Source organism: Rhea pennata, chromosome 23 (genome assembly GCF_028389875.1).
Source record: "Rhea pennata isolate bPtePen1 chromosome 23, bPtePen1.pri, whole genome shotgun sequence".
Taxonomy (NCBI): domain Eukaryota; kingdom Metazoa; phylum Chordata; class Aves; order Rheiformes; family Rheidae; genus Rhea; species Rhea pennata.
The window spans coordinates 4852898-4874137 of NC_084685.1; the positions used below are offsets into that span (position 1 = coordinate 4852898).

At 59.5% G+C, this 21240-nt stretch overlaps 2 protein-coding genes across 2 annotated transcripts; both read right to left on the minus strand.

Moving 5' to 3' along the window:
* Nucleotides 1-3: 3 nt before the first annotated feature.
* On the minus strand, nt 4-11780 carry SYTL1 (synaptotagmin like 1). Its single transcript, XM_062594361.1, has 15 exons — nt 11768-11780; nt 7887-8008; nt 3397-3518; nt 3061-3209; nt 2832-2958; nt 2663-2715; nt 2092-2177; nt 1822-1944; nt 1562-1728; nt 1312-1414; nt 1040-1201; nt 857-935; nt 656-755; nt 367-572; nt 4-284 (listed from the first exon to the last, which is right to left on the minus strand). The coding sequence occupies exons 1-15, from the start codon at nt 11778-11780 to the stop codon at nt 145-147; spliced, it is 1752 nt and encodes a 583-aa protein (XP_062450345.1). The 3' UTR covers nt 4-144.
* TMEM222 (transmembrane protein 222) lies at nt 11256-19833 on the minus strand. The gene is made up of 6 exons (XM_062594247.1): nt 19709-19833; nt 17432-17516; nt 16649-16680; nt 15895-15991; nt 15604-15734; nt 11256-14585 (listed from the first exon to the last, which is right to left on the minus strand). The coding sequence occupies exons 1-6, from the start codon at nt 19822-19824 to the stop codon at nt 14498-14500; spliced, it is 549 nt and encodes a 182-aa protein (XP_062450231.1). The 5' UTR covers nt 19825-19833; the 3' UTR covers nt 11256-14497.
* Between the last annotated feature and the right edge of the window lie 1407 nt (nt 19834-21240).

Consider the following 21240-nt stretch of genomic DNA (forward strand, 5'->3'; position numbering starts at 1 on the left):
AGCTGCACATTCGGGTGCCACTTCATTGCAGCAGAAATGCCCGGGACGGAGGCAGGGACGGAGAGGGGCGCAGACCCCAGCCCTCTCCCGCGCCCCCGCAGCGGTGCTCCGGGCTCGGCTCGGCCCCGGGGTGCCGCAGTCCCGCTACGCCCGGGGCACGAGGTTGGTCCGCAGCGGCAGCAGCGCTTCGACCCAGCGCCCGGGCTGCTGGAGCAGGCGGCCCCAGACGCCGCGCTCCTCCGGCGTCGAGTCCATCCAGGCCACGGGCAGCCCGTAGCTGCTCCCTGCGGAGAGGCGGCGGGCGTCAGCGCCCGGCGCGGCGGCGGCGGCGGCGGCAGGCCCCCTCCCCGCGCCTCCTCCCCTCACCTGTGCCCAGGCTGAGCCGGATGCCGCCCAGCTGGCGCTTGGAGAAAGCCTCGTGGTGCCAGACGGTGAACTCGGCGCACGCCTCCGCCAGGTCCTTGGCCTGGAAGCCGTCGTACACCATGGTGTGGTTGAAGAGGGGGTTGAGGCTCCGCTTCACCACCCGCGTCTTTTGGCGGCTCGCCTTGCTGTCGTCGGGCAGCACGTAGCTGGGGACGGGAGCGGGCTGAGCGCGGGCGGTGGCACCCCGCCACGCCGGCACCGGTGCCTCGCCAGGCCCCCGCCGCCCTACCACTGCACGAAGGCGTCCACGGTGCCGTGGCGCAGCGGCACGAGGCTCTGAGCATCCTTCACCCAGATGTGCAGCTCGCCCGTGGGCGGCAGCCCCGCGCCTGCGGGGAAAAAGCGGCGTCAGGGCAGGGTGCACCCCCCCCACCCCTTCGTCCCCTCGCCCCCCCCCCCAAGCCAGCATGTCCCCATGGCCATGTCTCACCTTCGGAGCCGGCGGGGATGAACTTCAGCGCCAAGTTGAGGTTGCCCTGGCTGGTGAGCTCATCCACGGAGATGGGTGTCTGCGGGCACAGAGGGAGGAGAAGGTTATGGGGAGCCAAGGTGGGGGCTGGACTGGGGGGGGGGGGTCTGGGAGCAGTTGGGCATCCAGGCTACAGTTGCTCACCCGGGGCTGGAGGTTGAACCACTCTGGCTGCGTGTTGGCCCAGTCCCAGGCGCCCAGCGCGATCTCCACCTCGCCCAGGAAGAGGTTCCTGCCCAGGCTGTCGTGGTGCCACACGGACAGGTTCAGGGTCCGGCCCTGCAGGTTCGTTTTCTCCAGCTTGTACTGACCAGGGAGGGGACAGGGACACAGTGAGGGTGCAGATGTGCTGTCCCCACCATCCTTTCCTAGGAGGTCCCACCACCACCCCAACCACTCTGGAGGGGGCTGCAAACCTTGAGGGTCTCGTTGAAGACAGGGTCCAAGCTCCGCTTGCGCACCGTGGTCTTGCGCTTGCTGCGGTTCGACTTGTCGGGGAGCAGGTAGGTCTTGATGTACCTGGAGCCAAAAAAAAACCGAGGCAAAGGGGGTGCAAAGGGAGCCAGCAGCCGGGTACCACCCAGGGCATCGCCAGGCGTCACCGCAGGCCTGGGAAGGGAAGGCCACCACCGCCCTCGGGCACTCGGCGCGGAGCACGGCACTCACGGGTCCGACCGCTGCTTCTTGGCCTCGGCCAGCTCCTGGCACCGCACCACGTGGACGTGCAGCTCCCGCGCGGCCGGCTCGTAGCGCAGGGCGAACTGGACGCGGCCCCGCACGGCCACCTTGCCCAGCTCGCCGTCGCTGTACAGGCTCATGAGGCTGCCGCTGAGCTGCGGGGCAGCGGCGCAGGGTCAGCGAGGGGGGGGCCGGGACCCCCGAGCCCTGCAGCAGTGCAGCCCCCCCCCCCACCCCCGGCGCCGTACCGTGGAGGAGCTGAGGCTGGACGCGGAGGAGCTGGCCGTCAGCAGGTCGCGGGGCGGCGCGGGGCCGTTCGGCGGGGACGCCCGGCCCGGGGGCGCCCGCGCAGCCTGCGGGGTCCCCGGCGGCTGCAATCACAAAGCAAAGGGATCTTGAGCCATTGGGGGGGGGTCAAACTCCCCCCCCCCAAAGCCTGGGGAGGCTCCCCAGGACCCCCGGCTCCCCAGGGCAGCCGCAGCGGAGCGCCCGAGGCAGTTCAGCCCCCGCCGTCCTACCTGCCCGGCTTCGGGGGCGCTGGGCACCGCGTCGGGCTCCTCTTCCGTGCTGGACATGCCGAAGGCATTCCCATGTGCTTGGTCACCTGCAAGGGCGCGACGTTGCAGGGGGTGTTTTGGGGCAGGACAGCACGGATACGGGGGATGGGGCCTTTTCCCTGCACGTCCCGCTATCCTCCGCCCTCCGCAGCACCGCGGGGCGCTGGTCCGGCCCGCAGCGGCCCCCCCCCCAGCGCGGTTACCTGGCTGGAGCGGGACGTCCTGCTCCCTCGGCGGGACGTCGACCTGCTGCAGAGGCTGCGCGGCCGGCGGCCCCTCCGGCGCCGGCGCCGGGGCGCGGACGTCACAGGGCCGGTCAGCAGGACAGACGGGCTGCAAAAAGGGGAGCCCCGCGCGCCCTGCTCAGCCCGGCCCTGCAGCCAGACCTGGTCTGTCCCCTCCGGGTCACCAGCGATGGTGGGGGGGGGGGGAGAACCCAGCTGCATCCCCAGGGCGCGCCCCTGCCAAGCGAGCCCATCACCGGGGTGTCGGGTACCATCCTCAGCCCCAAGCGCAAACCCCCCCCTCCCACACTGGGCACCCACCTGCGCCTGCGCTGCTGCCAGGGCCAGCTCCTCAGCGGGGCTGCGGGGAGAGCCGATAACCAGAGCAGTGTCAGAGCCAGGCAAAAGATGCCGCTGCGCCCCCCCCCCCCCGCCCCTTCCCCTGGGGCGCCCGGGGGTCCCGCCGGCCGCCCTCACCTCGCCTCCGCCTCCGCCTCCGCCTCCGCCTCCGCCTCCGCCGCGCTCTCCTCGTCGTCCCGCTCCTCCGCCGAGGGCTCGCCGACGGCCTCCAGCTCCCCGGGGCCGGGGCCGCGCTCCTTCTCCCCTGCGCCCGGGCACAGCGGGGAGCTCAGCGGGCTGCGCCCCGGCCGCGGCCCCCCCCTCCCCACGCTGCCCCCCCCCCCACCCGCCCCCGGCCCTCGCCTACCCCGCGGTCGCCTGCGGCGGCGGATGGACGCGCGGACGAGGTCGGAGCCCAGGCGGTGCCGGTGGTGCCGCTGGGCGCGGACGTCGCGGAACCAGTCGCCCGTGAGGCTCTTGAGCCGCGCTGGGTCCGAGACCGACTTGCGGAGCTCGCTGGCGGCGGCGAGGGCAGCGGTGGCGGCCACGGCGCGCGAGGGCGTCCGTCCGTCCGTCTGCCCGCCCGCCCGCCCGCCCGCGGCCCCCGGGGCGCGCTCCCGGGCCCCGTCAGCCAGCCCTCCCCAAAGGCCCGGACGGGGCGGTTGCCACCCGTGGGTGCCACCCGGGCCCCGAGCGGGCTCACCTGACGCGTCCCTCCTCGCGCCGGCGGAGCTGCGCGTCGCGCCGCAGCACCTCGGCGATGGCACGCCACTCCTCCTCCGTCAGGAAGCTCAGGTCCAGCAGCGCCTCCGGCTCCGGCTCCGGCTCCGGCGCCATGGCGGGACCCCCCCCCCCCGCCCCTGCCACCCGGCCCCGCAGGCCGCTCCGGCCGGCGGGCGCACGCCGGCGCGGTGCTCGGTGCTTGCCGGAGGGGCGGCGCTCAGCACGCCGGGCGCGGGTCAGCGGCGTCGGCGTCCGGGCAGCGCCCGCGGCGTCGCCGTCCGGGGGGATTCCCGCGCCATCCCGACCCTCTGCGGAGACACAGAGCCCCGGGGGTGGGCGAGCTCCGCGCGGCGCCGCCGCAGCTCCGGACCCCGGGCCAAAGCCAGCCCCCCGCCGCGGGGCGGGCGCCTCGCCAGCCGCGCCGTGCCGGAAACCTGCCCGGAGCCCGTGTTTGCTCAGGGCGGTTGCTCGGGGCCGGTTCTGCCCCTGCCAGCGCCGGCCCTGGCAGGAGGCCGGGCCGGTGCTGCCCGCGCTCCCACCCTTCTTCCCGCGGGCGCTCGTGGGGCGCCGCCGCCGCGCAGGGATGGGGTGCAACGCGGCGGGTGCCGGTCAGGCACCGGGCTGAGCCCTCGCTCAGCTCATCACGCCCGCCGGATGGCAGCGGTTGGAGCAGGGCTCTTGCCCCACCGCCCGGCGTTGCCTCACCGGTGCTCTGCCCCCCCCCCCCCCCCCCCCCCCCGCTGCTTCCCGGCACCGGCGTTGGGAAAGAGCCCCCCCGGCGCGGGAAAGCAGGGGCAGGAAATTGCAGCGGAAGCGGGGCAGGGTTGCTCGGGCAGCCCCGGGGCACGAAGGCGCCCCGCGCCATCCGGGGTGACCGCGGGGTCCCGCCACCAGCGGTGCCACCGCCCGCCGCGGCACCCTGCCGCCCGGCCCCGACCGCTGCCGCGGCTCCAGCCTCCCCCTCGGGCCGCAAACGCGGCCCCCCCGGCGCTGGGGCCACCTGCGGCCCGCCTGGCCTTGCGGGTGGCCCTGTCCCTGCCTCACGGGTGGCCTTGTCCCCTGCCGCGCGGCTGGCTCTGTCCCCAGCCCCGTGGGCGCCCCGGCGTCCCCGGCGCCCGGTCCCGCACGCCGGGCAGGGAGGAGGCGGCGGAGCGCCCTGCTTTCCCCGGGACACGTCCGCACGGAGCCCGAGGGCTTTCCCCCTCGCCGTATCCTGTTTACCGGCGGGGGGGGGGGGGGGTGCACGGGGCGGGGGGGCTCCCCCTCCCGGGACACCCCGGGCTCCCAACGCAGGCTGCAGTTGTGGCCCCCGCACCCCCCCCCGACCCTTGCGGACACATCGGGGCCCTGGCGAGGATGTAAACAAGCCCCCCCCATACACCCCACTGCTGCCAGCGTGGATGGGGTGCCAGGCAGCGACCCCCCCCCCAGTATGGGAGACCCGTTCGACCAGTTAAACCTCCCCAGTGAGCCACCGGGGGGGGGGCACATTCCCCTTTCCCTTTGCAAACAGCCCACTGCGGGGGGGGGGAGGTGACGCAGGCGGTGAATGCACCATCCCCCCCCCAAAAAAACCCCGCTCCTGGCTGCACGCAGGGGCTCAGCGAGGGGCTCGTCCCCCCCCCCCGGCCCCCTGCAGGGCTGGCAGGCCCAGGGGTGCGCGCTCCCAGCAACCCCCCTGCGTGTCCCCCCCCCCCCGGGGGCCTTCGCTGTGCAGCCAGGGCCCTGCAGCCCATCACCACGGCCTCAGGCCCCGTCCAGTTTGGGGGCACTGCCAGGCTGGCAGTGCACAGCGGCTGGGGGGGGGGGGGGGTAGAGCATTTGTGTCCTGGTGCCAGCAACTTCCCGGCCCCTCGGGAGCCTCCTCTCCGGAGAGGCGCTGCACTGGGAGCGGGGTGGCTCGGGGGGGGGGGGGTTTGCACCCGACGGAGCCGGACCCCAAAGGCCCCTTCCCCATGCACCGATGCCACCCACCGCCCCCTCCCTGCAGGGTGCAAGCCAGGGGGGGCGGGGGGGGGGGCCCTGCGCTGGCCTTACCTGCCCCGGTGAGTGCGTGGGGGCCATGGGCAGGCGGCCGTGCCCCGCGGTGGGCGCCCCGGCACCCTGCGCTCCCCGCGGAGGGCAGCACCCGCCGCCTTCACCCCCCCCCACCCCTCCCCACACCTCGGCACCCTGCTCGGCGGCCCCGACCTGAGGCTGAGTCAACCGCAGGCGAGCAAGCGCCTCCTCGCCCCGGCAGCGCGAAAGCAGGGACTGGAGCCAGCGGCGCCCGCCGGACGGGACTGGGCTGCACTGGGCTGCACTGGGAGGCGGCAGGTGGCAGCCGGGGGGGGGGGGGCTGTGGGTGCCTCCCCGTGCCCGGGGCGGGGGGGCTCAGGCCCGGTGCCACCAACCCAGGAAGGCGCTGGGAGCCCCCAGCCCTGCACAGAGGCTTTGGGGGCAGCTCGCGGGGAAGGATGCAGCCCGCAGAGCAGCCCCACGGGAGACCCTGGGCTCCGCTGGGCTGGACTGGTCTTTGCTGGGAATCAGGACCCTCCTCCCCTCCCCACCCCCCAAGCCCTGCGAAGGCCGGTGCCTCAGTTTCCCTGCACGGAAAGCCGAGGGTGCACGTTCCCCGCGCCCGCCGGCCGGCACCCGCGCCCAGCGGCGGCGGCACCGAGCCCCGGCGAGCCCCGGCGCTGGCGGGGCGGCAGCGCGGCCGAGGGGCGCAGCGCCCGCCGGCAGCAGCCTGGCAGCACGCGCCGAGCAGGGGCCCGCAGCGAAAGGGGATTATTTTTAGCGTGGTTTCTAAGGAAATGAGACTTTAGCAATGGCTCTGTCTGTCTGTCCGCTGCCGCCCTCCCCTTCCTCTCCCTCTCTTTGCAGAGCTGCAGGGTGCTTTCAGCTGAGAGCTGAAGGGCAGAGGCCTGAAACGTGTCAGGTTCCTCCGCGCTGCGCAAAAATCGATGCTGGGAAGCAGAGACCGAAGGCGCCCTGCCCACGCTCCCGGCTGCCCGCGCGCCCCGGCCCGGGCAGCTCCCGGCAATGCCGCCGCTCGTGGGCCCGCCGAGGGTGCTGAGGCTCAGGCCAAGGTGCTCCAGGGCCGGGCCGACGTTCCCGTCCCCGTCCCCGAGGGAGCTGTTGCTCGAGTCAAGGGAGCGCAGGGCCAGGAGGACGGCGAATGCCCGTGGGCTCAGCTGGGCCCTTGGCACAACAAGTTTGCCGGGTCTCAGCTGTAGCCTCAACCGCATGCGCTGATGTTTGGCTAAAACACTGCAGACAATGTGGCCAAGCCCTGGGAACGTCTCCCTGTAGAGACACGCACTGAGGAGCTGCGAGGGACCCTGGTTATCCAAAATATTTGCTACCTCTGAACCCCTTTCTGCCCAGGTTTGGACGCTCCTAGGTCACCCCCGGGGCTGAACGGGCCAGGGAGGGCGAGCACTGCTCCGGAGCTGCCGCTGCAGCCTCGAGCGGGGTGGGAGCTCATCCCCTGCTCCCGCGCCTCCGATTCCTCCGCCGGGCACCCAAAGGCAAGCCGCCGGGGGGCTGGAAACGCGCTGCTGCACCCCGGAGGCCGGTGCAGCCCGGCGGCTCCGCCGGGGTCGAGGGGATGTGCCGGACCGCCGGCACTGCCAGGCTCCCGGCCAGGAGGTGCCTCTGCCCACCCTGGGGCAGCGGTGGCCGCGTCAGACTGTGACGTCTGGGGACGACCTGGCCCCCAGGAAGAGCCAAGCAAGGAGCTGGGCCATCCCCTGGGGACAGTTTTTCTTGCAGAGACGCCAGGCGGGGAGTGAGCCAGGCAGGCTGCAGCGGCCCGGAGCCCCGCGCGATGCCCAGGCTGCTCCAGGCACATCACAGCCGCAGTCTGACGGAGCAAAACCCTCTCCCCGATCCCAGGGACCCAGCTCAGCCGTGATTTCACCACCCGAGGAGCGCAGCACCCAGAGAGGAGGGCACCCACCCGGCCACGTCCTGCCCCGGCCGCGGAGCGGCGGACGCGGACGCAGAGCGGGGCCGCCCCGCCGGGCGCTGGCGCCGGCTCCGCGTTGGCCAAGCCGGCGCCGAGAACAGGTTCTGCCTCATTTCTGCGCGGGGCGGTCGGGGAGCGCGCAGGCCGCCAGCCGGGGCATGCCCGGAGCCAGCGCCCGGCCCCGCCGCCACCGCAGCCCTCTGCTCGCGCGGCGGGAAGGGAGTGGGTGCAAAGAGCGATTCCCTTCCCGCACCCCGGCCCTGCTCCCACTGGACCAGTTTTTCCGGTCCGCGAGGCACAGCTGGGGTTTCCTGCGCCAGCCCGGCCTCGCCGGGGGCAGCTGAGGCAGGGAGCGCCCGCTGGCATCCGCAGCCGCTCTCCTGCCCCGGGGTCCAGCTCAGCGACGTCCCACCCCGAGCACAGAGGAAGGGAATTGGGGATTCGGACACAAGCATTGAGGGCCCCCCTCGGCACCCTGAAATCCCCCGCAGCGGTGCGGCAATGCCACGGGGACCCACTGCTCCCTGTGCCAGGGTCTCCCTGGTTGTTGACAGCAAGAGAATGATGGGGTTGGGCAGGTCCCGGCTGCTGATGCGGGCGACGGGGACATTTCTGACCCGTGCAGACTCGTCGCACATCTCTGCAGGGAAAAGAGAGGCACAGTCCGGTTCAGCACTGAGTCACCCTGCAGGATGGGACCCCCTATGCAGAGGAGCACCGCAGGGGCCCTGCTCCTGGTGGCACGTGTGTGCATGCAGCCAGGCACAGGCACCCACATCTCCCGCCTTCTCCCAGGGTGGGAAGATTGTGCTTTGCTAAATTTTGGCCTCCTAAAGCCAAGGGTGGAGCCAAGAGTGGCACAGGAATCTGGGCTGTGCAGGTTGGAGCTCCATCAGCTACCAAGGGCATCTCTGGGGGCCCCAGGGGGTGACAGGGCAGGGCTTCATCCAGATGCACAGAGCCCCGGGACACAGTGGACATGGGAGAGGCTAACCCCACCACGATGGTCCCCACTGCAGGGCACAAGCATCTCTGCAAACTCAAGGGGGCCTTTTACACCCTGTCAGCTCAGCTTTGCATGACCCCCAGCTCCGAATTCTCCCTTCCCTTGTTGCCGGTGCTTTTGCACTGCCGCATGCCATCCCAGCAGCGATGGGGCTGCTGGTTGCCCAGGCAGATTCCCAGCCGCAGGAGCCGAGGCTGCGCCGGGCCATCTGGCCAGCTCCCCCGCCAGCAGCTCTGCTCGCCGTGCCCTCTGCCCTCCCGGCTGCCAGCGCCTTTGATGTGCTGCTCACTGCACTTCCCGGGCACGCGGGGCCGGAGCAGAGCTCCGGAGAGCCGTGGGCAGGGGAGCTGCTTGCTTGCAACCTCCTCTTCATTTTTAATCTGTGCAACAGAGCATGGATCTCACGATGCTTCCACCTTTGGCTTCGCCCGGGGATGAAGTCCAAGGCCTTCCCAGGAAGGTGCAGGCAGCTGAGAGCCCCTGGGCTGGGTCTCGCACCCCCCTTCCCTGCCCTCCCTGGCAACAGAAAGGATTAGGGGGTGGCTGAGCACGACAAGGGAGGCGCAGCCCCAGTGGCACCAGGGCCGCAGGCAGCCCAGACACCGCTGCTGGCATTTCAAAAGCTCCTACTGTGCAAATGCTTACGTGCAATTTGATACCGTCCCCCAGGGAGCCCTTTGATGCGGCCCTGCTAACAGGATGAGGGACGTGGGCCCCCTCCCCTCTGGCTGGCTGCAATTAAATGACCCCCCTTCAAAGCCGGCTCTACGCCAGCCCCACAGCGCTGGTCCCCACCGGCACAGGGCGTCCAGCTCCTCGACCCCGCTGCAGAAGGTCTCCTTCAGCAGAGAGACTCGGTCTCGCGAGGACACAGGGGCCAGGGCTGTGCCCCAAGGGAAGCGCCGGTGCCCACAGCACGGCTCGGCAGCTTGGGGCCGAGCAGAGACCCTCCATCGTACATCTGTCCACCCAGGGCCAGACACCTCCTAGCCTGCCAGCCAGCTGCAGCCTCGTTTTGCTGCATTTAATGGCTTTTAGCTTTCCAGGGAGCAGCAGGGTTGAGATGAGAGCTCCCCTCGCACAGGCAGCTGCCAGGGTGAATTCACCGCGCTCGGCCGCCCTGGGCACAGACAGAGGCTCAGGGACGCAGCAAGGGTCCCTCTGCTCTTTCTTACGAGGTGCTCAGCAGGTGGGGATGGATCCTGCCACTCAGCTTAGCGACCTCCCCGGCTTTCTGCAGCTTCCATCTCTCTCCGGGGCTCGGGTGGCCATGGTGAGAGGCAAATGAGAAGAATCGGAGGAGCAGGGCTACGGGCAGGCACAGCCTCTCTCCATCGCTCCGGCTGCAGAGCTGCTAGTGCCACGCAACCAGCCCCTGGGAGAGAGACTTGGTGTCCAAGCGTGACTATCTTGGCACACTCAGGCTGGCTGGCAACACATAACCCTCTAACACCATGACTCAAACCATCCAGCTCAGCTCCCACGCACCTTCGTACTCCCTGCAGCTCCTTCACTCAACGGGTAGCAGGAGCTGGTTAGAAAAATCCTGCCACTCTTTGGAAGCGAACATGATCCCAGCCCAGCTGCCAGTAGGACAGTTATACCCGTATAAAGCTGCATACGACGGGCAGAGTGAATTCTGCACGCTCACCTTTTTCTCCAGACACAAATGCATGCAGGCAAAACGCACGGCAGGTGCCATTTCCCCCCACCGCAATCGCACGCAGGCAGTTTCACAGGTCAGGCGCGACCCCAGAGCCAGCCCGGGAGTTACACAGCCACAGGAGCAGCATAGCTTAGATGTAGATCTGAGTAGGGGAGGATCCAGGTGGTATTTTGTAAGATGACCGCGCTGCTAAATCCCTGAGCCTCGTACACAACCTAATTTTAAGACTGATCTGCTTCCCCCACCGCACAGCTTTGGCCTCTGGAAATTAGATGCAACAGAAAAGCAGCTGGCTGAGGTACCAAGCATTACAACACACCAGGGCCCAGCTTCCCTCTCTCCCAGTTCAGGCAATGGTGCTCTGCTGGGAGAAGGGAAAATTAGGCCTGCTTTCTGCATCCTACTCTGCCCTCAGCTCCTCCACAGTTCCTGGCAGCCTCTGCCCCAGCACACACATCCCCTCACCAAAAGCTTGCAGGGAAATGGAAGCCAGGAGCTCTGCTTCAGCAGGGGAAGGAGCTGGAAGGCAAGTCTCTCCCAGCCTCTAATAAAATAGGGATGCCAGAGACTTAAGACTATATAAAGGGATGTTTTTCACAGCTAAAGGAGATAAGCTCCCTTGTGCTTGGGCAGGTTTATCTTCTAGAAGAACGTTCTCCTCCCCAGAGGGCTCAGCTCCCACTCGACCGGGGCCGCGCAGGGGCTTTGCTCATCTGGCAGAGGCTTAGGGACTCGGACAAGGCCACTTCTCTTCCTAAGCACGACAAAAGTCCAGGGAAGGCCTCAGTATTTAGGGACCAGCTTTTAGGGCTCTGGCACAGCAGCATGCAAGTGCAGCAAGCACAGGGCACTGCAGCCAGCACCCTCGCCTGTAACCAGCCTGGGTCCACCCGCACCGCAGCAAGGGCTTCCCACTCCGCAGCGATCTGCTTCCAGCACAGTTCCTCCTGCCCACAGCACCTCCCCTTTTCTAACAGCAGGTCAGAGAACAGGGATCCCAGGGAAAGGCTTGTGACTTTTGCCCTGGAGCAGGGCAAAAGGCAGGTTCAGAAAGCAAAAGGCCCAGGACCTTCAAGTTCAGACTGCTGTATGCAGCCAGAGACACACTGCCTTTGGGCAGGAGAGAGGCCAGAGCCAGGCAGGCACACCAACCCCCCTCCTGGCTGACAACTGGAAGAAGCATCTCAACAAAAAAAAAAAAAAAAAAGACAGTGCTTGGAGACATCCACAGAAATAAGTTTATTTCCCCTACCGTCAGGATTATGAAACCACAGAAGCAGAGTTTAAATATTTACAAAGTAATCCAACGCCCCACGGAGATCAAGAGAACAAAGGATGAGGGTATGGAGGGCCAGCCGCCGCCAAAGAGCGGCAGCAAAACCCTGGAGCTCCGCCGCACAGCCACGTGCAAAGGGGAAAAGAAGGGGGCATAAAACTGGCAGCTGGAGGGTAAAGGACACAGTAAAACTTTAATGTGGCTATTCAAAAGGGGCACTGAGAAGAAGCTAGTAATGAGATGAGAGAAGTTACAAGGAGAGGACATTCCTTATCCACCCACCTTCTTCTGCCTCCCACACTGAGAGGAAACAGCCGGTCCCCCCACAACCACAGCCACTGGATGCAGCACTACTGGAGAAGCTGTGCTGAGCTCAGCTCATGCACTCCCACAGCAATGCACGGGCACTACTGCAGCACAGGGTCCGACCAGCACAGCAGGTACAGCCCACCAGCAACAGCCATCGCCCACCCTCTTTCCTTCTGCAAGTGCAAACAACGTTGCACGTTCAGCAATGACGTCCAAGCTGGCTCTGTGGTACCTCAGCGCTGGGCTTGCCTTTGGAGTTAGCCACGTTTCCTCTGGATACCTGGAGCCCTTCTCCCCGTCTGCCAGTCAAGGCCCAAGTGGAAGCAGGTCAGCTGTTCAGCCAGGACTTAGCAAAGATTGCTCTTCTTCCCTCGCAGCAGGAAGTCCCAACCAACAGGAAGGCCCATTTGCAGCTGCACCATAAGATTCTCAGTTCAAAATCCAAATACGGTAAAAATCATTAGCAGCAAAAGACAAGGATTTTCTGTGGTGGGGAATGGCACTCAACATGTTTTTAGAAATCCCAAGAGCAGGGGATTGTGGCCAGCAGCCCTGTTCCCAGCCTCCCCCAACAACTCAAAGTCTCAGCTTTGGCAACACTTGTGTAGCTTATCGATAAAACACCTGGAATCAACTTGTGAGATAAGACTAAGAGTCTCTAGGTTATTGCTACTGTTTAAGACAGGTTGGCTTCAGCCCTGGGGCCAGGGACTACCAGCACTTCCTTGGCAGGTCACACTGAGTAACTATATTTAAAAAATTTAAAATTAGGGCAAATAACTCATCTCTCCTGTTCAGCTGGCTAGTCCTAGGGCACATTAACCAGTAGGCTTGCTGGGTAGGAACCACAGCAGTGCAGAGTAACTCAATAAGACATCAGCCTTTCATTGTAAGGTTCTCTTTGATGCAAGATCTTGGCTTTCTAATCAGCCCCAGGCCCAGCTATCAGCAGCCTCCAGCCTGCTCTCCACTCAGGCTTGAAATGACTGCACACAGGAGACACTGATGACTATTTCAGTTCCAGGAACAAGGCGAAGGGCACAGAGGTCTGCACACATCCTCCCTTCCATCTCAGGAACACCAGCACCAGAGGAGAAAGAGACGATTAGAATGCAGAGAGAAGGGGGAGGCTTAAGGGGCTGTTTAAAAGTGACTGACACAGAAGAAAATGCTGAAATGGTGAAGCCTAAGATGACACCTCAGACCTCCCATACAGCTAGCAGAGCCAAGGAGAGGAAAGTGAATGGGGAAGTACATAGGGACAGTTTTGACAGCCAGCAGGGTGACTGTGAATGTGCTTCCAAAGTCAGAGGAAGCCACAAGGATAACGTGCAGTCAAGAATAGCTTTCATGCTGGCTACAAGGACTCCTCGAAGCTGAAATTTATCAGGTACTAAAGAGCTGGCTTCATAAGGCTTGAGTGGAAAAACTAACTTGTTTTGCACTGAGGGAATGTGCTAAATTGCACATAACCCATTGGCCACATTTTCTGAAAAAGCCACCTGCCTCACCACCCCACAGAGAGCAGCATCTGCAAGCCAGAGCCTCGAAAGACAGGCTTGTGCCTCCTGCCCTGGACTTTGCTCTGGGTCACATCCAAACCCATCTCCTGCTTACCAGTCAGGAGCAACCTGCTCTTCTAGTACCCCCTGTCTGCTCTTACAGTTCAAAAAGACCATCGAAGGCTGCCAGATCGGCATTTCTCATGTTCAAAGCCAACACTCCGAAGTGCTTTTAGCCAGGTATGCCAAAGAAGTTAGCAGAATTCCTGCTCACTGTCCTGGAACCGGCTACAAAAAAGCTAGTGCCCTCATTTGCCACTGCAAAGCTCAACCACTGGAATATGGCAGTCTTCCAATCCCTTCACCTCTTCTTCTAATCTCTGATGCGCTCAGTAAGCTCAGGACTCAGGTACTGCTCTCCAAGGCATGGACATTTTCAAAATCCTACACTAAACCTTCTCTTGGCACATACCTGCTGTTGCTGCCACCTTGGCAGATAAGCTATGACACATGAAGTACTAGGGTTCAAAGGAGAGCTAGTGGCTTGTGAGATGTGTAATGACAATTTTAGGCATTCAGAGCACAGAAGAAGCAGGAAAGCTCTACTTTCTCTGGCACAAGCTAAAAGCAACTTGGCCCATTTCTGCAACATGCTATTGGAAGTGTGCAGACTGCCACAAGGCATACCCAAGTCAGTCAATCTGCTTTCCTGGGCTCACTAGCAGGACCAGATGAATTTGCCCTGCCATGAAGTGCGTCTCCTCAGAGAGATGCCCTGCCATCAACACACTCTTTCAGCACAGGGGAGACTGTCAATGAGTGCTGTGGCACCCTACACGCCCTGGAGAAGCCCTACACCTCCTCTTTGAAACACGTGCTACAGTGGAGTCATGCAGTACAGAAACAACATCCCCCCCTTGGAGACTCAGGAAATCTGAGGAAGCATCTGATAAAGTCTGCCAAGAGGAAGAAACCAGGTGATCAGAGAGAACCTTACAAGGCGTATCTGCTTGTGCTCTAGAACCAGGAGGCAGGGTTAGCCTTGTGGCCTTACCTCACAGTGAAAGAAAAGGTGCCCACCCCTCTCCTTTCCCAGTTGCACTTCTAGCTAACAAAATGCAGAGGGGGAGCATATTCAGGGAGAGATCAAGAGGCCTCAGGACCCCAACACTGGGAGACACCATTAACAGAATGAAAACAGAAGGAAAAGAAACCAGTCTCAGGAAATAAAGATGAGAGCTGTTACTATGGAGTGGAGCTGCTGCTTTCCCTAGTAAATGCCTCCCACAGTCCCATGCCTCCATCTCGCTGGATCAAGCGGCCAGTTTCCTCCTTCGCGTGCCCGTGGAATGGGGAGTTCACAGTTGCCATCACCGCAAATGAAGAGTCAGAACAACCGTCAGGATTACCCCCAAGAAGAGGGCAAATGGAAGCCAGGTCTTCACAAACCCCCCTATGCTGCAAGATGGAGAAAAAAAAGGGGGGGGTTAAAACATAAGAAACAGCAGAAAAGGACAAGAGAAAGAGAAAGATGTGAGGACAATTAGAGAAACTGCAGGGAAATATAGTGCCCTTCTGACTTTCTTCATCTGTTGCTGGCACTGCCATACATCTTGTTCTGGAGGTTCAGTCTGGGATAAAAAATAGAACTAATAGTCTAAGAATAACTACATCATGACCAACAGGGCTAGAATCTCCTTCCAACTCAAATCCAGGCCAAACTTTAGCATTTTGGTATCTATACACACAGGAGTGGTGATGGTAGATCACAAACAATAAAACACCATTAGAGTAGGCCTCACTATTCAGACTTGTGGTACATTTATCTAAGACAGTAGGGACTGCGCTTGCCTAAAAGCTGGTCGAGAAGCTCTTCTGGAATAGGGCATGACCCAACAGAAGAGGAGCAATGGGAAAGCTTTATGCAGGGCAGTCCTCACAGAAACTCCTCTCCAGGCCTAAGGAATTGAAAGTAGGTTCCCTTTCTAGTAAGGAAAGCCTAAGATTTTCCTCTGAACTTCAGGCTGGAAGCTCTGACAAAACCCATGACTAGGTTTTAATATAAACAAGATTTGAGAGAGAAGAGAGACCAGTAATCCTCAGACACAAGCCATTCTCTGACCCTGTGTTCTGACCTAACCCAGACAAAAGACTCGAAAGAGGGAGAGTTTGATTTAGCTGGAATTTCCCAAATTCCAGACACCCTAAAGAAATTGTTAGATACAGTATTTCAGGAGCAGTGTCCAGTGCAACCACTGACTCTTTTGTTAGGAACAAGCATCAGACAGTAGCAGCACCATCTGCCACCAACATATCTCCCCCACAACACAACAGATCTGCATGCTGTGAGGAAGAGATGCTTCTCCCTTCTCCACAGGAAAGGGCAAAGTTTTGCAGGGCTAGCAAGAAAAAAAAAAAAAAAAAAAAAAAGAGAGAGTCCATTTGCCTGTTGAATCTAGACTGGTCCTCAGCTCACCTTACATACTTCCCGTACAGCAGTGAGAAGAAGCAGAGTTTGACCATGTTCCAGGAGGTGCTGTTATCATATCTCATCAAGTTTAAGGCCAGAGCCACATGAGAATGGCAGTTATCACAGCAAAGATTGTGCTGGAACACAAAAAGAGGCACAGCATTAGAAATGCTGTCCCTGAGGCTCCCCACTTTGGCACACTGTCCTAGTTCAGACCAACAGGCTCAGGTCACACCACAAGGACCCAGACACTGTGGAGATGCTGGTATGTACACAGATGGGACATCAGAGCCTTACCATTCGGTGCTTGTACTCCTCTGATGCATCATGTACAGCTGTGTCCCAAGCATTGGGACTGGTGGAGTACACTTTGTTGGGATCCAGTTTCCAGTACCTGAAAGGAGGAGAGCAGATCACTTACTGTTAAGCAGGAAGCTGCTTAAAACAAGAGGACTTGGGAGAAATCTGCTACCTCTTAGTCCAAGAAAGCACGCTGTTCAAGACAAGCGTATGCTGTAGAGGGCAGCAGAAGCTAATGCTCAGCACCCTCAGGCCTACAGCACCCCAGAGAAACTACAGACCTCAGCAGCACAGACCAAAAAGTCTTAACTGCTATTCTCTGACAGAAAACCTTCAGGCCATTCAATATATATACTTGATCCAACAAATATACAAAACTCAGGAATCTCCCCTCCCATCCTTCCCTAGGAAAACATTAACAATATGTGAGTGATGACAGTTCTTTACCATCACACAAGTGTTATTTACTTGCAGCACTTGTTGCCAACATTAAAGTGTCTTAATCTTTTTTACAAAATATAAAGGCGCCATACAGCTATAGTTATTAATACAGCTACATTGCTGTCATGCCTCTAAAAAGATTTGATTTAATGTGGTTTACTGAAAAGCACAGACACAGCAGTCATCCATTCAAATTAGGGCATCTGACCACCAAAAAGAAAAGCAATATTGTAGTGTGCCTGTCTCTATGAATTAAAGGACATTTGCAGGTCAGTTGGTTAGTTTCATAAAAAGTAACAAGAGCACTTACTTTACCGGCTTCCCAAATGCCATGTTGTCTTCCTACAAAAAGAAAGAAAAACGTCTCAGGAGAGTAATCCCACACAATATTCATGACTTGCCTTTCACTGGAAGGCCTCAGTCTGTAGCTGTTCAGTGATAAAACTGTCACATTGCCTCAGCAGTCTCAAGACACCAATCTATTTGAGTATCTGGATTTAGATTTCGACTGTTATCAGACTCCTTTTCTAGGCCTGAATATATTTGTATTGTATACACTAAGATACAGTTAAGCTATATGGTTCATGCACCTTGTTTCCCTCCTTCTTTACTGTTAATAGATAATTAACTCAAAGTTACAAATGCCCTGCTCCATTAGTGTATGAATTACTCTGACTTTAAACTCCCTTACTTTCAAAATCCACCCAACTACAGAGCAGTTCACATACCTGCTACTAAGCTGCATGAAAATAACGGGCATGCTGAGGAAGTTACAAGGCAGTTCCTGTTACTCAGGATTAGACTACTGTACAAGAATTTTGGTCCAAAGTTCCCCATCTAGAGCACAGGCTACAAGATTCTTTCCCTCCTGCTCACCAAACCAAACCAGTCACTACTTATCATATCTCCCAGATGATCTGCAATGGGTAACAATCCACAGAGAAATGGCATAATCTTCAGAAATGTCTAAAGCCATTATTTTGCAGAACTCTGAGCTGCAAAAAACAGGGGAAAGCTCACAAGTCCTCCACAAAGGTGAAACCAGACCAAGCACAGATTCCTGCTTAACTACTCAGAACCATCATCTACTTACTGAGACGTAGTACGGCCCCGCAAAGTCCCGAATGACTCCAGCCGATGTGCAGATACCCATGTGGCCAATGATTGGGAAGAGCCATCTACCGAGGTAACAAGCGAACCATCAGGCTGAGATATTTGCCCCCTGATCACATTGAGTACGTGCAACATGCTGCCAGGAGACTGCTGGAGCGGCTGTACAGTGAACTGCATAGCATGGAATAGACAGGCACAGTTAACAAGTTATATACAGCCAGGGAGAGACAAAAGCTGGTGAGCCAAAGCCAGGCAAAGACTAGTAAAGAAACAGAAGAGGCACAAGCAAAGGAAAAGCACAGAGGTAATACCCAAACTTGCACTTCTCCTGACAAACAGATCTAGAGCCAGCTTATCTGTGGGGCAGTCAAACGCCACATCTTTACCATAAGTGGTTGCAGATGTGGAGAGAGCAAGTGTCCAAAGGCCTGTACTACACACGTCTTCGGCCAGGGAAGGGCAAGCCTCTGTTTCCCAGGACAAACATATTTGTGTTTTCAAGTAAAATGGTTAGATTCAGAAGAAACTGTCTTGACATAAACCTAGACTTTGCACTTCAGCAATTGAAAAAATAAAGCAATCTTACCCATATTCCCATCCAGACCACATCTTTTCACTGCAGACTAGACTTTAAGCATCCCAGACAGAAAAGCATTACCTAGCCCAAATGACCTTTTTGTTTCAAAGGCCGCCTCCTTCTCCCTTGGTTTTATAGCTCCAGCAAGCAGCAAAGCTATGTTCCACCCCTCTCCCATCATCATCAAGAAGTATGTATTTCAGGCTCTCTCCCACATCCTCCTGCACTCTCAGGTTTGCTGACCTCTCTCCAGTTTCTCACTCCTTTCTCCCTAAAGGATTGTGCATAGCAACTGATGTTTCAGAGGAGACTACAACAGAGCTAAATAGAAACAGATTCACCAGCCACAGCTCAATTAGAGAGACCCTAGAACTAAGAAATGAAAAGAAAAGGGACTGAAGTGCTTGGACGTTACAAGGAAAAACAAGCCATACGTATTCAGAAGCACAGTTAAGGTTATACATAGCATACAACTTCTGCTAGTAATATAACCTTACAAGAGAGAGAAAGGACTCTGCAAAGTTTGATTAGTTTTCTGTATTTGCATCACTTACCGTCTGCGTTTCACTACCTGGTGCAATGCAAAGTAACCAGTTTTACTATCCATGCAGCATGGCTTTTATATTCAGCTACACTTCCTGGCTGATAAACATGGTCAGAGCTTTGCTGCTTTTAAGGAGGTCTATACACTTCTTCCCCCACTTCCCATTTCTTTCTCTGCTCTCTCAACATTGACTAGTTTTCAAGCCTCCAAATCCAAAAACTACAGGAAACGTCAAAAGAAGAAAACGTATGCAATTTAGCAAGAGATTCCACCAAATAACACTGAGTTTGCTACTGCAGAACAACATCAACAGCAAGATGACACTTTTTGTTGGGGAATAAACCCACAAACACTGACACCCAGTAACTTTAGCAGCAGAACAATGCTCTTCTTCAGCCTCAGTAGGAGATAAGAGAGTTAAAAACTTTGAAAAAATCTTGCAGGAAAAGACTAAGTGGACATTTTAAGCTGTCACAAAAGAAACAGAAATCAAAGCTGCTTTACAGCTGTATGTGACAGTAACATGGAAGTTGCAAGCTTTTCCTTATTAGAAAAGGCTTACAGAGCCACTCCCAGTCCTGGCACAGACCATTCCATATCTTCTACCTCTCTTTCAAGCTCTGGCTCAACAAACATATTATCACCTGACTTTAATTGGAGAGCAAGAGGAAGGCATAAGAATAAATAGATTCTCAGAATACCCTCAGAGCCATATTCTATAGCTTTCCAGTTTCCCATGAACAGAGAAAAACCTAGAAATCTTCCTTGGAGCCTGCTAACACTTGCCTTACAAGACCGGGCAGGTAAGTTAACTTATGGCTCATTAGAAGGGGAAGAAAAATAGTTCTCCTGAAGGCATAAGGTGGTCTAACGCAGCAAAGCCTCGCCTCCGAGGCCACGAGAGCCTTCCCACACTTCACGAGGCCCTTTACGCCGGCTCCCGCGCAGACAAGGGGCTCCTCACAAGGCTCTCCCCGTGCGCGGCACCGCGCCTGCCCCGCAGCGGGCCGCGCACCCAGCTGCTTCTCAGCAGGCCCCATGGGCCCGGTCACCCCGGAGCGGGCCGGGCGCCGGCTCCCACCGCCGAGGCCTCGCCCGGGCGACCCCAGCGCGGCCGCCGGCGGGCGCGGACTCACGTGAGCACGGGGATGGGGGTCCACACCACGCAGAAGGGGAACCGGCCGCGCTCAGCGTCCAGCCCGGCCCCGCCGCCGCCATTGAACTGCTTCATCTTCGCCTCCGCTTCCGCCATCACCCGGGGCCCGCCCCCGCCCGCCGCGCTGTCGTCACTTCCTGGAGACCGCGCCCGCTTCCGGCACGGCCGGTAACCAGGGAGCGGCGCGGCCTCCCCGCGCCCGCCCAGGCCGGGGCCCCGCAGCGGGCGGGCCGGGCCGGGCCGCGCCGAGCGCCGCGCCGCAGCCCCGGGCCTGGCGAGCAGCAGGCCCCGCGCTTTCCTCGAGGCCCCTCCGGCCGCTCATACGCACCTTGGTCTCCCAGGGTCGTGCGCCACCAGTGCCGCTCTCCGCTCTGGCGAAGCTCCTCAGGGCGAGAGCCGGTGCCGCTCGCACCTGCCTGGTCCTGGCGGGAGCAGAGGGGGGCTGCTCCCTCTTGCCCGTCCAGTGACCAGAAGGTAGCACAGTTGTCCTCAGTACCTGCCTTTTGATCGCATCTAGATCCCTTCAGGATCGGGTGAAGGAGAAAATAAACATCACGCTAGGGCTTCTGTGAGAGAAGAGGAGGGCTGGGTATTGCAACCGGAGGAACAGCATTTACAAGTTGAGAATCAGTGTAGAAAAATAACAATTGCTTTATTAGGAAGTTTAGTTCAAACTACACGAGAAAGCTGAAGAAGAAATACGTTTATTCCAGATTTCCACCCCCCCCCAACACAGAGAGTGACAGCTCACTGGACTAGTGGAAAGGGAACAGGGACCACATCGCTTGCCCCAACACAGCACACCCAGGAGTGCGATGTCCTACCAGCTGCAGAAGAGCTACTCAACATTGACACCGCTTGCCTGTTCGAGTCCTTTCCTGTTCTTCTTGGAAGCCACGCATTTCCGCCTCGCGCAGAGATGGCAAGCTACATTTCCCTTCAAGGCTCACAGCAAGCGGAGCTCACACGTACAGTTTGTGGTGCTGCACAGCACGATGCCAAGAGAAGGGGATCATGGGTTTTGCTAATAAAACAGTTTGGCTCCCTTCCTGCACACAGTTGGAGTCATCCTCCCTTGTAACTTCAGCACACTGACTGCAGGCAACGCAGAACCAAGCACTGTGCTCATACAAGGTGCTTGCTTTTGTTATTAATGACCAACCCCTCTTAATGATGAGGGCCACATGCCAAACAGTTCTTGCAAACTTAAAGCTTCCACATGAAGATCCCATTTTTTGCATTATAAAAAAAATCAAAGACTCTGCCCATTTCTGCTTTATGCATTCCGCTTCCCACTACCTGACCTTACTCAATAATTAAGCCAAGACCAGCCTTCTGCCTTCATCAATGTATCCTCACCAAGACCTGTGCTCTGGGGACAGAGCCACGCTTACACGTGCACAACATTTTAGACTAGTGAAAGTTCCAGCTTGAAAGCCCAGGAGTCAGTTACCTCTGCCCACAGAAGAGGCACTTCAGAAGGACACCAGTTTGGATTTGCCACTATGGCAG

Bases quoted from the DNA above. Each gene is read 5' to 3' on its own strand.
- SYTL1 (XM_062594361.1), bottom strand. The intron at 2,959-3,060 runs GTAGGCGAGGGC...GCCCGGGCGCAG, and splicing joins CCGCCGCAGGCGACCGCGGG to GGGAGAAGGAGCGCGGCCCC. The intron at 936-1,039 runs GTGAGCAACTGT...CTGTGCCCGCAG, and splicing joins GGTTCAACCTCCAGCCCCGG to ACACCCATCTCCGTGGATGA.
- TMEM222 (XM_062594247.1), bottom strand. From the start codon at position 19,824: ATGGCGGAAGCGGAGGCGAAGATGAAGCAGTTCAATGGCGGCGGCGGG. The intron at 16,681-17,431 runs GTAAGTAGATGA...TTCTTTTTGTAG, and splicing joins CGGGGCCGTACTACGTCTCA to GAAGACAACATGGCATTTGG. The intron at 15,735-15,894 runs GTAAGGCTCTGA...TTTGTGTTCCAG, and splicing joins AGGAGTACAAGCACCGAATG to CACAATCTTTGCTGTGATAA.